Consider the following 18,383-nt stretch of genomic DNA (forward strand, 5'->3'; position numbering starts at 1 on the left):
CTGATTCAATCGAATAAAGTGGCTAAAATTTTTATACCATTAACTTATTTATTCACACTTTATCATTTAAAAATAATTTTTTTTGGATTGCACATAGGTATATCTTCTTGATGAAAATAAAATTGTTCAAATTAAGGTTGAACACTAAATGTAAACATATTTTTCAATAAATATTTAAACCTTAGTTTTTTTATACTACGAGGGACTAACTTTTTGAACATTTAATCTAGCCGAGACCCAACCTTCCTTTGTCAGTTTTCCAAGCTTTGAACCCCTACACCATTTACACCTTATTTTTAACATTTAAGTATGGCTAATTTACTTGTTTCTAGAACAAGCTAGACCCTAGAATACCACCAAAAAAAACCAACGGTTATAATTAAAAAATTGTTGATTATAAATAATCATGATCATAGCTGTTGTTATTATTATTATTATTGTTTTGGGTGCACAAAGGGGACTAGACATATGAATCATCCTACGGAAAACAACGGCCGCACTATCTTCCAAGTTCCAACGTTAGTTGCATGCATTCACGTGGACTATTCATCAGAAATTCAGAACCATAGCACCTTGTTCCTCCATTCCCTTCTCATCCCTCACTAAACATGTTAAAGTAACCCACTACCTATCAATCAAAAATGTTCTTTTTTAGATGTTATAATCAATTCAGAATTTACATATGTAAAGCCAATAAAGGCTGGTTTGGTCAATAAGGATTAATTTAAATCATGTTGTCAATATAATAACTTTATTAGTGGATAATTTATGAGTACTTGTGTTAGTACTTTTCAATTTTAAAAGTATTTCTTAATCCTAACGAGTTTTTAAGACTCAATGCACATAAGTTTTTCTTGTTAATGATGAAATTTTTTCCGGAAATGTAAGGCTCAAAACAGTTTTGGGCCCAAAACTCATCTTATGACTATCTTGTGGGCCATTCTAATTCCAATTACTATAATTTTCAGCTAAATGATATTTATTTTGCAATTTTTTTTTAAAATTTTCCTTGATTAGTGTAACAAATTTAGATTTTCGAAAAGTTTACTGCTAATTCTAAAGTACTTTTTTTTTTTGGGCTAGTAATACTAAGGTCACTTAAACTGTTTTGTCCGACAACCATCAATCTATAGATTTCATAAAATTTAATAATAAGTCTCTTAAATTTTAATAATAATTTTGATTCTTAGAAAATTATAATTTTTTATATATAATTTTTCAAATATAGATCCTTAAAGCTTAAAATGATTAGTCAATTTGTAAGAGGCATTCATAAGTTACTTCCGTTCGCTTAATATTTCAATGTCGTATTTCATTGGCCCAAGTCATACTAAACAAATGTACGAGCCCATTCATAAATTCACAAACCACACCAAAGAGAAAAACCATCCGCTCGAATCTTTGCGAGATCAACATCAGAAGCAGACAAGATTGTGAAGCTAGCAAAATGTTGAATCTATGAAATTCGGATCATACTAACAAAATGATTGAATCTATGAATCGGTTGCATTGGACTGGTATTAATCATTGAACCATAAACATCGTTTCCAGTTGATGAATGCTGAAAGGATCATGATTGGGATTTGGGAAGGCATAAATAATTCAATACTATTAATTTGACCTCATGTAGTATAACTAAATTCCTTCTGTGACCAACGATTTAAATCAACATGGTCATTTACTTTACACTTACTGATTAAACAGACCTCAAAACTTGCTGATATATATATGAAATTATCGCCATCATCTACTATTTGCTACGTAGTTATATACATACGAAAGTCATTCAAGACTTGGCAAGGGATATTAATGCAGAAACAGATCACGGAACTTCTTCTCCAACGGCTCTCTCCCTAGACTTATCTTGTCTGGAAGTTTAGTGTCTTGATGCAGTAGGCGAACATGAAGGCAAAGAACACAGTGAAAGCAATCAAAACTGCAGAAACTGGCCCCATGAAGTCTGTCCTAAATCCAAAATGGTCTTCAATATATGTGTTGAGGGCAACATCACCAATCCCACCGTTGACTCCATACCCAGGTGCAGAAATCGTCTTCGTTACATCTCCATACTGTGAGACGATCAATCCATACACTGTCCATGCAACCGGGCAAATCCAGTAGTACCAGACCCACCACTTTGGAATTCTCTGAAATAAATTCCACACACGAGTTTTATGTTAGTGTTGAAGATAATAATTCTGCAAGAGTGACTTGCATTTTTACCAGATTACAATTTGAATGGACATGCAATGCTTACCGGTCTTGGGATAAAGAAGCCAGAAAAGAGATTGAAGAGTCCATAGAATGCTGCCGCAAAAATTGCAGCCACTTGGTGGTTTGGTGTGATGGACACAGTCATCATCCCATAGTATGTGAAATATAGGAAGGAGAAGAAACAGACAAAGAAGAACCAAAAGAACTTTCCTACTGCCCATTCAAAGCTCACCATAGCATACACCAACAATGAGTAATATACAGTTTGAAAGAGCACATAAGGTATCTCTGTGACAACCTGCACAAATAATGTGGCAATGGGATGAAGTTACTATTAAGCTGGGACATAATAAGAATACACGTAATTTCCCCCAAAAAAGTTCAATTTGTATTCTCTAACCTGTGCAATGGCATAAGGCAATGCTGAGTACATTCCAGCCGCCCTTTCTCTATAGAACACTGTTCTTTCAATGGCTACAATTGGTTGAACAGTTGAGCAATTGTTGATTCCAATAAACAGAACAGAAGCATACATTGCTCCTATGATCATGGTCAGGTCGGTTGAGCTATCTCTGTAGAAGACATATTACGAAAGAATTAAGCTAAAATCCATGAACAATGGTAGGTTAATTTAACTAGACTTAATTTTAGAAAATAGCAAATAGTTAAAAGTCCTGACCTTTTCTCTCCAATTTTCCAAAATATTGTCCCCACCATCAGACCGGCAGCTAAGGTGAAGAAAAATCTGACAAGGTTATAATCTGGACTCCTCCAGTAAGTCCACCACTGCTTCCAAATGCAGGATTTAAACTGCCCCCATATGGACTGAGAGTATTGAGTTGGGAAATAGAGATCTTTTGCACCAGGAGGTGGAGTGCTTAATTCCTTTACTAGAGCTTTGTTTCTCCTGCTCAAAGAAATACACATGTAAGCTCAAACTAACAGAAGTGTACAAACATTAGAAAATGTTGTTGTTTATGGACTTACTGGAACAGAGATGATGACTTGTAGTGTTCAGCAAAATCAATTCCAAGACGAACTTCAGCTGCTATGGAGCTCACTTCAAGCATCCATGTTGCTGGGTTGTACTTATCCTTAATCTTTGGGACTCCTGGAATAGCCTGTTACAATGGAATAAGCACGGAGTCAAATGTTGAAAACTTCTTGTTAAAGTTCTGTACCGAATAATGTCAAGTAGTTGTAGTACCTCATAGAATTCTATAATCTTGTGAGAATTTCGACCCAATGGTCCTGCATAAATCACTTGCCCTCCTCTCTTCATCAATAGAAGCTATTACAAGAAAAATAGAAGAAATTTATTAAGTACCAAGGAGACAAAGAAACCCACAAAGACACATTGTCAACAAGATGATAGGTAAGGTACCTCATCGAAAGCTTCAAAAATGTCAATGCTGGGTTGGTGAATTGTGCAAACAACTGTTCTTCCAGTGTCAACAGTGTTTCTAACAGTCCTCATAACGATAGCTGCAGCTCTAGCATCTAGACCTGAGGTAGGCTCATCCATGAAAATGATTGAAGGATTAGCCACAAGCTCAACTGCAATTGTCAATCTCTTTCTCTGTTCTGTTGACAGCCCTGTCACTCCTGGAAGTCCTACGATAGCATCCTTAAGATTATCTAGTTCCACCAAATCCATGACTTGATCCACAAATTGCTGAGAAGACCAACAATTTTGAAAAAAAAATAAAAATGAATTTCACCTTCATCTAAATATTGTGAAAGAAATCACAAAAATATAATGCTTTAAACTTACCATCTTTTCTGCTTTGCTGACTTCTTTAGGTAACCGAAGGAAGGCAGAGTAAATCAAAGATTCCCTAATTGTAACTTGCGGTGAGTGAATATCAGTTTGTTCACAATATCCTGAAACTCTTGCAAAGGTTTCTTGCTTCTTTGGGAATCCAGAAATTCTAATATCGCCTTCAATGTAGCCTCCAGTCTTTCTTCCAGCTAAAACATCCATTAAAGTTGTCTTACCAGCTCCACTGACTCCCATAAGTGCAGTTAGAACGCCAGGCCTGAAGGCACCAGTCACTTCCTTGAGTAGTTGCAACCTATCTTCCGTCACACCTTGATCTTTCATTTCCTGTCAAAATTTGATCACGTTAACTTAACAGACACCATACATTACTAATGTCACAACAAAAATTGAACAAGAAGATGGAATTCTTACAGGTGGCATGTCCACAAAGTAATTGACACTGTCAAAGGACATTGCGAGTGGTTGAAAAGGTAAAACCATTCCTTTCTTAGGAGCAACTCCAGTGGCTGGCTCTATTGTTGAGTCAGCATTTCTCATTTGACTAGGATTAGTTTTGCTGCTCATTCTCTGCATTGCCACTTCTCTTGTGTTGTTTCCATCTCTGGTTGACATTGGCCTTCGGAGTCTAGGCTCTTCCCTTGAATCTCCTACAACTTCCATTTCACTTGCCGATTCTTCAGATATAATTGCCTGTTTCCCTCCAATTGCTGCAGCATCAAACAAGAGAAGACAGTTTGTTATGATCAAATGACAAATGATAAAAAGTAACTGAATTTGGAAGACTGGTCGAGATCAATTAGTTCTTACGATTAAGGTACATAAGTGCAAAGGTAAATAGAACGTTGTAAAGAACTGTAAAGCCAACGAGTGCTCCTGCAGCAATCCAGTACCATCCATTTTTGGCGAAAACATCAAAGTTTGTCATCACAGCTAGACCTACTGGTTTGCCATCTGGAGTCTGCAGAAAAGGAAGAAAAAAGTTCCTTTTGAAACTAAGTACTATGATCAAATTATTCACCCTTAAGAAGGATCTTGATTCTTATGCTACTTACCATTTCGTTCATCCACCTTGGTGCAAACATTTCATTCACAGCAAGGCCATTGAAGGAATAAGACAATGGTGATACCCAGTAGCCCCATATCCACCAATTTGGAATGTCACCTGTTATCATAAAGCATTCGTGTGAGGACATTCATTAGATAGGTAACTAGGTATCGTTTTGAAGAAATGTTTCAAACTTTAAGTTCCTCACTCACGTTTAGGAAGGATGAAACCTCCAAGTAGGAAAACAAGAAGAAGCATGAGGGCTCCTCCAGTGTTGGCAATTATCATTGTCCTGCAAACTCCAGAAATGAACCTAAACATCCCAGCTGCCATTTGCTGGATCAGAAATACCAACAATAGTTGCTTGAAGAACCTGAGAATGGGATCAAAGGCAAAAATTCTCACCTGGTCTATCACGAAATAAATGTGTTGTTCAATTAGAAACACAATATAACTAAACTAACCTGCTAGCTTCAGGTGCAAAACCTATAGTGTAGTAGGTGATAACCACCCACACTATAGACTCAAATATCGAAATTGGAATGCGAAGAAGGAAATTGGGGAGAGTGTATGTCCAAGCAGGATGGAACAAAAGGTCTCTATGCTTGTAAAACACAGGAAGCCTTGCAATTGTTAGGGATAGCTCAGCAAAACCATTGAACATGTTCATGATCATGGAGAACAGAATTGCCCCAATATAAAGAGCCCCATCATCTTGAGTTTTCTGGTGCATCTCGGTCCTCAAGAAGATAGTGGCAGCAATAATGGCAATGATGATGATCTGGACTGTCTTGAATATATAGACAAAGGAGTTCCTCTTGATCAGTAACCATTCCTTGTCAAAGCATGCTTTTAGAAGATCCATTGTGGGCACTGCATATTTCTTGAAAACAAGAGCAGCTTTGTGTCCTCTTGACCTGTCAAACGGAACTGAGAGTTCATTCTCAAGCCTCATTCCCACATGGAAGCTTTTGAATCGGTTTGCAAACTCAGACACTGTCACATATCTATACGGCCTGCTTCTGTCTGCCCAATATTGTTCTTGGTCTTTCCTTGAAGTAACCTGTTCACATTTTAGACTTAGCTCCAATACTAGAAATGGTATGAGGAAAGTGTAGAGCCGTCAGTTAGGGTTAAGCTTGTTGGGTTGGCCCTTTTTAAAATTATAAATTGGGCTTAAAAGGGTTAGACTGCTTCTTTGAAGTGTAAAATGATAAATCGAACTTAAAAGAGTCGGTCATTTTAAGCTAAAAAATTAAATGGCCAACCCTTTCTGGCCTTCTTATATATATATTTTTAAAATTAAATGTAAAAAATAAACACTACACACTAAAAGTAAAAGAATTAGAAAATTGAAAACCCTAGCTTGTCTTCCTCAGAGTCATTTGATTTTTGTCATTCATGCTCCTTGCTTGTTGAATGGCAATTTATTATTGTTGGTTTACTTTGAATATTTTTGCATATCTTAAATATATTGAAATTATGTTTTTAGTTTTATTATTTGCTGCAAATAATGAATTAATGATGATGAAGAAATAATATATGAAAAGCTTAATATCTTTATCAATGATGAGGCTCTACAAGGAGAAGAATTAAATTATATTGATGTTGATGATAATAAAAATCATTAAGATTTAGCTAATAATATCAGCAAAGTTTAATTATCATTGGTATTGATTTTATGATGTTGTTACTTTTGATTAGACTTAAATTTATTATTGTGTATATTGTCTTAAATTTATATTTGTAAACTTAATGTTATATGTAATAAGTTTTTTAAAATTTTAAACATGTTTTTTAAAATTTTAAATTAAAAATTGAAAAAAATATATAGGGTTGAGGATTAGGGCTAAGCTGGCAAAAAAGGAGCCCTAAAATGTAATGGAACGTAATAGTGCCAGCCTGTTTAGAACCTGATCTTTTAAGGTTAGGTTAGTTCTAATTCAGACTTTAAAGTGCGATGAAACAGTAACGATGTATTGTATACCTCTTGCAAGAAATCAGCTGTTCCTTTTCTTTCGGGACAGCGGAATCCCATTGACTGGAAGAATTCAAGGATGTGCTCTCGTGGGCCCTGGTACACAATCTGACCCTCAGATATGAGAATGATATCATCAAAGAGATCGAACGTCTCTGGGGCAGGTTGGAGGAGGGACATGAAGATGGTTGCTTCAGTGAGGTGTACAATCTGCTGCAAGCACTTCACGATTTGGTATGTCGTGGAACTATCAAGACCTGTCGATATCTCATCCATGAACAATGTCTTTGTGGGTCCCACAATCATCTCCCCTGTACACGAAAAAGTGAAAAACCAAACCCATTTCATTTCAAATTTCCCACAACAATCCACGTACCGTCCGCCAACATGCACGTTAAATTATTTTAACTAGACATAGCTTAAAAAGTAACATGTGAAATTGTGGATTTTGTCAAAAGTGGGTTGGTGAATCCGTGAGAAGCCGGTGAAGGACCAAGTCCAGGTAAGCAAAGTTTGGCCGGCTAACGTATGTTCAGGCCATTTTATTTTAATTTTAGCATTTGGAAACACTTTGACTTGGTATAAAATAAAGCTCATTGCTCAGACATGGGTGATGATGCAAGTAGATATGATCACGTATTGCTTCAGAGAAGAATGGAAAATATACGGAACAAGATCATTGGCTTTCAAACCTGTAGTTACACGTTTCTTTTGGCCTCCTGAGACACCTCTATGCATCTCATCACCCACAATAGTATCTTTACATATGTCCAACCCTAATATCTGTTTCATGTCAACACAGAAATCATATGTAAACAGCCTTAATTAGTGTGTTTGGCAAAATATCAGCAAATTAAAGAGGCAATAATATATCAAAGGGTAATGCAAGGAGCATAAGTTGTTTCTCTCATAATAAATTCAGGTTTTCTATTTGTTTTTCATGTGCTAGGACCCATTTAGCTGCCAAAACTGAAAATGACTCAAGATGGTAGGTGAGGAGAAATTTTTGACGGAAAAGTGATTTGAGAAGAAAATTTAGAGATCTGGGGTTGGTATATTATCAGATTCTGAATGGTGAGAAAGTCATGAACGGTCTTTTCATTATTTGATCAGTGTAACTTGAAATAGAAATGTTGAAAGGAAGCCCTCAATTTTAGACTACCTTAAGAGTATAATCAGTAATGAGACTGCTTTCCGTTCCTTCCATTGCAGTAGCCTGAAAGTTCCATGAAAAATAATACTGAGAAGTTCATACCAAAACAATAATAATTGAGATATTATTTTTTATGAGATATTTAGAATTTTTTTTTATTTGTGAAATACCTTCATGAAAAGGTCAAGTTCTGCCTCAGGGAATATGCCGGCTTCTTTTTCTCTTCTAGCAAGCTCAGTCAAAAGGTCTAAAACATTATCAGGGGAAATTAAACATCGTTAACCACTGATAATTTATGTCATAATTAGTTCTCGTTTGAGGTTCAAAAAGATAAAACTGTTATTTATTTGTGCCTTTGAGCCTCTTTCCTTTACCCCCCCCAAAAAAAAAAGATAAAACTGTTAGCTAAATTACCGTATCTAGTCCCAACCCCTTGACATCTGGCAGAAAAATCCAAGGTTTCTTTCACAGTCATTTCTCCGACATGAACATCATTTTGACTAATGTAAGCCGATGTCTTTCTGGGGACAAACTCATCAAGCTTGTATCCATTGTAAGTGATTTCTCCTTTCACCTGTTTCATCCATAAATTTCTTTAAGTTGTTTGTTTCTAGTGACAACATTGATTCTACTGTACTTCATTAACAGTAAACTTTTTCACAATTATTTTTTCTTGGGATTTTCAACAGAATTAATCTGATCTACCTTCAAGTTTGGGTCCAATTTTCCAGCTAAAGCCAACAAGAGAGTCGTTTTCCCCGAAGATGGGGGACCTAGCAAGAGGGCCATCCTGCAGAAAACAACAAGATAACTTATTATTCAAATTAAAGCAAAGTGCATGAACAAAAATGTCAACTTGCTTGAAGATTACATCTTTAGACTATTTTGAGTTGATATTTATAAGAAAGACAGGAACGTGGATGGGACTTGATTGGTAACGGTACCTTGAAGGTTTAATAATGCCAGAGGCATTTTTAAGAATAGTCAGCTTTGTCCTCTTAGCTGTACTAATCCCACAAACGCTAAGAGCAGACTCCAGAAGATTCAATGCAACATTTGGCAACGTCGGGAGAGCTCTGCTCCCAATGTATGAATCAGCCTCCACTGTCAGATTCTGAAACCTCACTTCCACCGTTGGAAGTCTGATCCCAACCCTGAAATTATCAACGAAAACAACAACAACAACAAAAAAAACAATTCAATCAAATCTCAGAAACATGATATGATGAGCAATAAGCTAGAGATTTGGAGGACGATATCGAAGGTCATCGTGGGACTGACTTTTCAATTCTGCTTCTGAATTTTCTGAGGTACTTCTCGTTGTCTTCCTCGGCGACTTTGAAGATTCTGTCAATGATTTGCTGTCTCTCGTTAATGTCGAGCTTTCGAACATCGACTTCCTTGTGCATGACCGGAGCACCACCTTGATGATCTTGGTCGCCGTAAGTTTGGAAGATGCTTGTTCTTAGCCTGTCGTAGGTGGGAAGCTTCTCTATGGCGGCCCACTTGAGAGCCTCTTCGTCTTCGTCGATCCGAGTGCTCCGGCGAGAGTACCGGCCACTCGCAAACACCTCTTCCATCCTCCAACTCGACCTGCTAAAGCTCTTACTTATGTTCCTCGTTAAATTATTACCCTCCATTGTCGCTCACTCTCGTTCTGCACAACGCTTCAGACGTAAATGAAACAATTGAGCAAGAGGAGGAGGAGGAGAAGAGGCACTGGTTCTCTTTTCTTCCCGGTTTGCATGCAACCGAACAGAAAAATCAAAATTGACTGTGCACACTTACTTGCTTGTTCTTAATGTATATTAAATTCGGTTCCTTTCTTGGTTAACCGAACAGGAAAAGATCGCTATAACAACCCCAGGAGAAAAGAAAATTGCTCTCTCTCTCTCTCTCTCTCTCAGTCTTCTTATGCTTCTTGTGTTATTTTCCACATGAGAGAGACTTGGAATGAAGAAGAAGAAGAAGAAGAGAAAGGAAACTGAGTTTAGTCCGTTGGCTCTGAAATGGTGAGTTTTATAATATATGTGCGCGCTCGCGAGTGAAGGGGAGAACAGAGTGGCCGCCAAAACAGGGAGACTGGGTTAGGTGGCAGAATGGTCAAAATGCTTGGCTCTAAATGTGAAGCTTTAGTGAAATGCGAAGACCAAAAATAATATTAAAAAATTAATTTAAAAAAAAAAAAAAAGCTATTCTCCGTCAAGTTGCGTTGTGTCGTGGAGCTCTTCTGTGTTACTCGTTCAAACATGATCTGCCGCACCAACTTGGCTCCGGCTTCCTGGAAAAATCGCCTTCCTCATTTTTTAAATTTAAATAAAATAATATATACTATATCTCTCGACTTTATAATAAAAATAATGCATGATTATTTTTCTAAGCACTTTTGCTTCATTCAGTGTATCCATTATGTGACTCGAAGGGGGAAAAAGATCTTAACTAAACATAACAATAAATACAGAATCTTGCCAAAATATAAATATAAATATAAATATATATATATATATATATCAAAAAAGGAAAGGAACAAAAATGAAATCTCCATGTATTTTTTTTAAATCAGGTATTAAAATAAGTTAATTATAAAGAACGTAAACGAGTTCTAAAATATACAGTACTATTTATACCACTTCTTTCAATAATATTTTGAACTTACTGATGAATCCATTATCATAAATAATATATATATATTGAAGGTGAAATTTATAATTCATTTTTAGATTCATTAATTTAATTTCTAATTTTTTAATCTGTTTTAGTTCATTGATAAATGTAATGCTGTAGTGTTGGTCAAGTTTATTCCCGTAAATACAGTAAGAATCTATCTCCAAGACCAGTTTCATTGACAACTAGAAAGAAGCATGATAATAACAATAACAATAAAAATAAAGAAACTGTGGCGAAATAGTGAATCATGTGAACAAATGTGTGTGTGTGTGTGTGTGTGGGGGTTAACCACCGCTTAATTAAAATGATGAATTGGTATAGGAAAGACTTGGTCAACTATGGGCGGTGAAGTGATTACAAGACACAAGCAAAGAGACGAGTCTATAGTAATTGGGGTCATTGAATGATAGAACTGTCGTTTTGAACTAGTAGTCATGAATTTAAAAGCCATAGTTTATGTCATCTGTGACATTGTTTCTCGATCGATCTCTGAGTGCATTACGATATATCTTAGACAAGAAACCTTGTCTAGAAGCAACCTTCCATTATTGGCTTGATCATTTTTACTGCATTCATATAGGATCAAAATTGGTGCTAGAATTTTATTTTGAAGTGGTTGAGATTGAAAAATATATCTATTGTGGTAGGTTTTGATTTTTGTAAACTTGGTAACTTTTTTTTTTCCCGACTTAATATTGAAATGTCTGCTCTCCATAATAGACAAATAGTGGAAATCCAAGAACAATGTTAAGTTTCAACCTTTTTATCCCTCTTTGAGCCAAACGTTTTGGCTTCGACGTAATGAGTTTTTGTGCACTCTCTCCGTCGCTATAATGAATGTATATTGACTTATTTTTTCTACGAGAGAGTCACTTTGTGTTGACCTTTTTTTAAAAAAGAATAGAATAATGTATATTTTGGTAATTGTAAATAAAATTTATTTACAAAAAAGGAATTTGGGAGATATAAAAATAGTTTATACATTTGGGAGAATCTCACTTAGGACGCCCATAATCTAAAAATTTGCATTTAGGGCTTGATAGAATCTGAAAATGCACTGCAGACTTAAAAGCCCTTCTTGCAATTCTTGTTGTAGACAAAAAGATGCATTTTTCCTTGTTTTAATAGAATGTCTATGCATGTACAGTACGATATTTATGAATCTTTAACACAATATTTATAAATATACAACACATTTGGTGGACATAATTTAATTTAAGTGAAATGTATAAACAAGCAAATAATGAACAATACAATATTTATGAATGTACAATACGATATCCATCAATTATCAATACAGTGACCCATAAACATATGCAAACCTGTAACATTTGTACAACATAAGGTCTATAATGAATAACAAATTTTCATTTTGAAATAACATATTTTAAATTGATGTCCATTATATGCATTGTATATTCATAAATATTGTGTTGAGAATTCGTGGATATCGTATTGTGCATACATGAATTTTCTATCTAGACAAGGACAAATGCATGTATCTTTTTGTCCACAATAAAATTTGTAAGGAGAGCCCTTAAGCTTACAGTGCGTTTTCAAATTTTATCAAGCCTTAAATACAAAATTTTATATTTTGAAGGCTCTAAGTGAGATTCTCTCTATACATTTTATGAGACACTGTGATAATTAGAATAGAATTTCTATAGGAGACGTTATAGTCATTTTTCCTTTTTTATTTAAGAATACTATAATTTCTTTGTATTAGATATGCTTACTTTATCAAATTAGTTTAAGACGCCTGATTAAATACTCCTTTCATCTCTATATATAAAATATTTTTAATTAAATCACACAAATTAATAAAAGTTGGTTAGCTAATTAAAAGCATATCAATATTTTAATTTGGCCCCTAATTAATGTAAATAAAAAATGAGTCTCTTTTTCTAATGTAAATTAATGAAAATACTTATCTTTTTCTCTTTTCAATTTAATAAGAGTATAATGATCAATTCATTGAAAAAATGCTAACAACCTCTTATATTTAGGAACAAAAAAGTTTTAGAAAATCTCTTATATATACAAACGAAAGGAGTATGTTTCAATCTTTATATATTCATAATCTATTTTTTTTATTATTATTAGATGTAGGTGGAACTTTTTTCTAAATAAAGAATACACTGACTTCATTTTTCTCTAACAAACAACATGATGTTGGACAAGCCGATTAAAATACCAAATTTCTTACTTCAAATTATTTTTATCAAAACCAAAACGTGCTGCACATGTTCGATTAATTACCATTAGACCAAGATTAATAAAAAAACCTTAAGGTCCAAGTGAAGCACCGCAAACAAACAGAATCAAGTCGTACATACGTCGCATACCTCTAAAGTATATGTTAATTTGTAGACTATAAATATGCACGCTATGAAGATCGTTGTTTCCCACCAGAAATTTCTTTTTTAAGATGATACATATTTGATCATGTGGTATATGAGAAGAACGATGAATTGATAGAGGTAAATTAGAAATTTTTAAAAGTGGATTATACATAATCATTTTCCAAACAAGCGTAGATAGCTATACATATATAGATATAAGAAAACAATTTCTCGGTCAACCATTCTTATTCATCATACATGACTGTGAAGTACAAGTGCGAAGCTGAACTTTCAGTGTTTGAATAAGGAGACTCTGAGAGATGATGATGAAAATGAGACATGGAGTTGTGGACCTTGGTTGATTCAAAACAAGTTATCAATATTTATTTGAGTGCACTTAACGGTATCCTCACGCTGTTTGCTTTTTCTTCATGAAAAAAGAAATCGGGGGCTTCCAAAATTTGTAATTTTCAGAGTAGTGCCAGTATTTCACAAGGCATCTAGAAGTACACTTTATTTTCTTCCGTGGTGAACACAAATTTATAATCTACTTCCCCAAAATATATGCACTTGCCCACCCTCAAGCTCTCAACGTTCCAACTACAACTAGTATTCCACATTTGAACTCTCTTCATTTTTACAAACAGTTTTTAATTAGAGATAAAAAAAAGTCCCACATCCATAATTGGAAGATAAATTATCAATATATAAAGCTTGAATGTGTCTAATTGTATGGTTTAAGTTACTCTAACAAAGTATAAACGATCCTTAAGCATATTTGATATAAAGAATTTAACATTCTTCAATTTTTTTTCAAAAGAACAACATATTAGAATTATAATTCTAAATGTGTGTGTGTCCCTGTTGGTCAAAAGAAAAAATAAATTAAACGTATATAACTTTCAGCTTCCATATGATGTCAATTAAATTGTCTAACAGAAATTCAGTTCAAGTAAACAGTAGTGCTATGCTATTCTCTCTAATAAATTATCCAACATAATTAAAGACATGTATGTCTTAATTTAATTAGAAATAATCAATTTAAACATATATATCTAAGTATATAATTTTTTTCCTGAATACATTACTCTCTCCATCTACATGTTATAATTGACATTTTATTAAAAATAATTATTTGATTATTTGATTAGATCATATTCGAGCATTATTGAGTCCAATTGATGCGTAGAAATTTTTTTTGTATTCATTCAGATTAAGTCTACTCATTTAATGAATACTTTAATTATTGTCATTGGATCTTATCAAAATTTGTAAACCATCAAGATACAATATTTTTCTCCAAAAATTTAAAACAATTCTCATGATTAAAATACTCCTCACATATGCTATCATCTCCATATATAAGTTTGAGATTTGGTACTAATTAAGTATTATATAACAAATCTCTTATAACTGTTCGATTAAATCAAACGATTGTTATCGTACTATATAAGGTACTAATTGAAAGCAGTTTAAATATACAGAATTTGAACACTATGGCTGATTAATTTAAAAGATAAAATAATCCTAAAAGCGTCAACACATATAATACTTTTAAGAATATAGTTTAAAGAGTTTGAAATTATATAAGCATATATAAGTGGTTTGGATGTAGTTAAAGGATATTTTGTGTCAAGTTCAACTAGAGATTGCGGTAGTTACAGAAATTGATACATGAATGGAGTCTAATCCATTTGAATATCGATCCAATTAAGTGTGTGGGTAGAATTAGGTGGTTGGTCAAGTTGACAAACTCAGACATGAAAGACAACAACCATTGGAATGACTGTGAATGTTCCTTCATGTGGTATGCTTTTGTCTTTGTGATGGTTGGTCGTGAAACCAACCCCGCATAGAAGTTAATCTAGAAAGTAACAGAGTCCTGAAAACTAACAAAAAATTTGAAATGTTATTAGTTGGTGTTGTTGGAACCATCCACACAATCTTTTAAATTTTATTTATAAATTATTTTCAACATATTTTGTTAGAATTAAGGCAAAATTTTCAACTCTGGCTCTATTTATTTATATTAATAATATATTTTCTTTAATCAACAATTAAGGAGGATAAAAAAAAATTGTGAAAGTCAATAATATAGAGTATCTTATAAATAAGACAAAAACAAACTCTCTTTTGTCTTATAAAAAGAATTGGAGGAAGTAATTTTTTTAAATATAAGACCAACAGTAATGTGTAAAATCTTCTAATGTGAAATTAATTAGGATTATTAATATAATGTGAAATTTTGACTATTAGTCGGAAGGTACGAGGGATGGAGGGTTTCAATTTTCAACCCCTTGTTGCTTTCTAATTGAATGCTCTATTAGGGCGATGAGAGGTACTCTAATCTTTCATGCAACGTTGAACCGTTAGATGTTAACCGAATGGGACTCCTATTGTTACTTGAACGGTTAGATGTTGCTGACATTAATTTCATTTCATGGGCACATCTAGTAGTTAGCAATTAATTACTTAATTAATTAACAGGGGATATAAAATATGATGTCATGATCACCGGATATAAAATACTTTGATGTCATATTTTTAACCATAAGATAGGTTCTCCCATCATTTACGTCATATCAGTTATCACAATCAATCGTAATGATGAGGATTGTATAAAAAGATTAAGAAGTTTAATTCTTGCGGTTCATATGATTTGATTGTGGATTATTATCCCATAAAAAAACTTACTGGCATGATTTGACCGGGCTTGAATTATAATCTCTTTTTACAAAAAAAAAAAGCGTTATATTTCACACATGTATAAAGTTGAATATTGATGGTCCGCAAAAATTATTTGACATCCATGAATGCAAAAATATATCGTTTCTATGAAGGAATGAAATTCATCATGAATAAGTGTATAAATAAATGTATTTTTGAGTTAAATGGTATAAATAACTATAGATCGTCTTTTACCCCATATTTGTAAAGTTATTTAATTTAAAAATTAAATCCCCATTTCTTTCTCAGGTAATAACAGAACCAGTCTCAAAAGGTTATGTAGTTTTAAAATACAAGTGAGGCCATATGTTATATATGTGTATGTTCAATGGGGACTCGATTCGATCCTTTTAACTATTTTAATTCATGTTCAGAAAGTTCAGAGACAAGCGGACAAGTTCACATTCACGTACGGTTCGTCTTTAATTTCTCAGAGCTGCAAAACAAAGTAAAGAAAAGAAGAAGTCAATGTATACTCGGGAAAGGTTGATCAAGAAAAGGTCTCCCGAGGAAGATTGATGAAGAACCAGTCTAACGTCTTAATTAAGTTAAATATAGAAAGCAGACGGCAAAGGATCCGTAAAACTAAAAACCACATTAAGGAACAAATTAATTAGTTACATACGTTGAATCAAATAGGGATGACCATTTTAACTTGTCTTATTTATTATATGTAATGAAATATTAATTGTTGTTGATGGTGTTATCTTGGGAACAGACACACACGCAAGCATATAAAATCATATTCACGGTGCTTGGCCAGGGACGATATATCCGTAAGTAGCGTGTGAAAGGCTATGAAGTAGTCAAGATTCGTTACAGAACTAGACGCTGGAATGCTAATTAATTATAGGAAAAGACTTGGGACAACCTATTCTAGAATGTTTACGTACGCGTATTTAGTGCATGTCTGATATATCAAAAAAGTCTTTTTTAAAAAGAAAAAGAAAAATATATTTAGAAGAAAAATGAAGTAGATGTATTTCCATCTTTTATTTTTTTAAAATACTTTTCTATTTATTAAATAGTGCATAATAGCATGCCAACCAACTCTCTACTATGGATGTATGATTATTATGAATTTATTTATAAGTTATTTTAATTAAAGTTGGACAAACAAGCTTTGTCAAGTTAGGTTCGTAGTAACTTACGGAATAAACAGATTAAAAAAATTCAACCCAACCAGCACATTAATGAGCCAACTCACAAAACATATTATTTTTTTTATGTAGTGGTTTAAAATTTATAATTAACATATCATATATTTATATTCAAATCAAATCACTCCTTTAAGTCAACAAAAAAAATGTAAATAAAATTTTCTAGCATATTCCAAGATGATCGATGGCAAATTGGGAAAAAAAAATATTTGAACAGGAAGCCTCATTAATATCACTATAAATTATAAAATTAAATTTAAGAGTTTAGGCTGAAATTAATTTTACACATAAAAGAAATATTTGGGCACAAGACAGAAATTAATTGTCAAGTATCACGGCACTTTTCAAGCTAAAAGCTCACATACACTTAAAAAATTAAAGTGGGAGTTATTTACTTATTATTATTATTATTATTTTGAAAAATGAGGCTATGTGCGCAGGCGTGTGATGACATCCATCGTTATCGATATATAACCACAGCACAAGAAACCAACTAAAGTAGTTAAGAAAGAAACTAAAGGAAAATATGATCAACCTTCACTTTTTATACTTTTAAAGTTATTTATATGAAAAGATATGCACGATCTCAAATAAATTTCTAATTTAAAAACTATATATAAGTTAAGACTTTTGAAAATATTTTAAATTAGAGTAAAGAAAGTTGCAAAAACATTGAAAAAAAAAAATAGTATGAGCATTGAAAACCAATCAAACATGGGTAAAAGAATCATTTTGCTAAAACTGAGCAATGCGTTGTGACCCAGCTTGCAACCCGTCGAGACTAATAGTAAGACCACTCGTCAACTATATAGTGACCTCTACCATGGCCAATGCTCCTATTTGCCATGGCCAATAGGCTGTATTAGAATAGAATTACAACAATTAAAATTTAATTTTTAGAATAGATAACTTTCAGCTCATACCTCCTATTAAAGTAATCCAAGTGTGAACACGTAGATAATTAAATCCTCTAACTAATGACTCCATTTTCATCTCAATTTAGTATCAAACGAGGATCTTGAAACACTTGAAGTTATAACACACTGGTCACACAACTTATCAATTAAATGTCTCCTCTCCATAACCAACCACTAACCATCACAACTAGATTCAACATAATCACAGTTAAACTTTACATGCTTAACTCTTTAAATATGCTTATTCATATGACAATCATAACTTAACCACACATCTACACATTTGGCCTCAACTCAAAAATATAAGAGGCTACCACAAAAAATGGCAAGGTCTACCAATAGGGCCACATGCAAGTGATAAATATATTTTAACAGTATAATCCCTTAATGTTGACAA

The 18,383-nt window shown here is 33.4% G+C and overlaps 1 protein-coding gene across 1 annotated transcript; it reads right to left on the reverse strand.

Moving 5' to 3' along the window:
• Positions 1–1,590: 1,590 nt before the first annotated feature.
• On the reverse strand, positions 1,591–10,158 carry LOC129290723 (ABC transporter G family member 36-like). Its single transcript, XM_054927620.1, has 22 exons — positions 9,962–10,158; positions 9,455–9,830; positions 9,118–9,327; positions 8,879–8,963; positions 8,588–8,747; positions 8,344–8,420; positions 8,183–8,236; positions 7,713–7,803; positions 7,030–7,331; positions 5,507–6,105; positions 5,255–5,415; positions 5,050–5,159; positions 4,805–4,955; positions 4,409–4,704; positions 3,989–4,321; positions 3,599–3,889; positions 3,422–3,505; positions 3,202–3,335; positions 2,894–3,121; positions 2,615–2,786; positions 2,258–2,512; positions 1,591–2,147 (listed from the first exon to the last, which is right to left on the reverse strand). Exons 2-22 carry the CDS (start codon positions 9,811–9,813, stop codon positions 1,860–1,862), a joined length of 4,440 nt encoding a protein of 1,479 aa, XP_054783595.1. The 5' UTR covers positions 9,814–9,830; positions 9,962–10,158; the 3' UTR covers positions 1,591–1,859.
• Positions 10,159–18,383: the final 8,225 nt, after the last annotated feature.

This window comes from Prosopis cineraria, unplaced genomic scaffold (genome assembly GCF_029017545.1).
Source record: "Prosopis cineraria cultivar Desert tree isolate PC_DT_omini unplaced genomic scaffold, ASM2901754v1 PC13, whole genome shotgun sequence".
Lineage (NCBI taxonomy): Eukaryota > Viridiplantae > Streptophyta > Magnoliopsida > Fabales > Fabaceae > Prosopis > Prosopis cineraria.

Coding starts and splice junctions, on each gene's coding strand:
- LOC129290723 (XM_054927620.1), bottom strand. CDS start 9,813: ATGGAGGGTAATAATTTAACGAGGAACATAAGTAAGAGCTTTAGCAGG. Junction 2,787..2,893: donor TGGAAAATTGGAGAGAAAAG/GTCAGGACTTTT, acceptor TGTCTTCTACAG/AGATAGCTCAACCGACCTGA. Junction 2,148..2,257: donor GCTTCTTTATCCCAAGACCG/GTAAGCATTGCA, acceptor AATTTATTTCAG/AGAATTCCAAAGTGGTGGGT.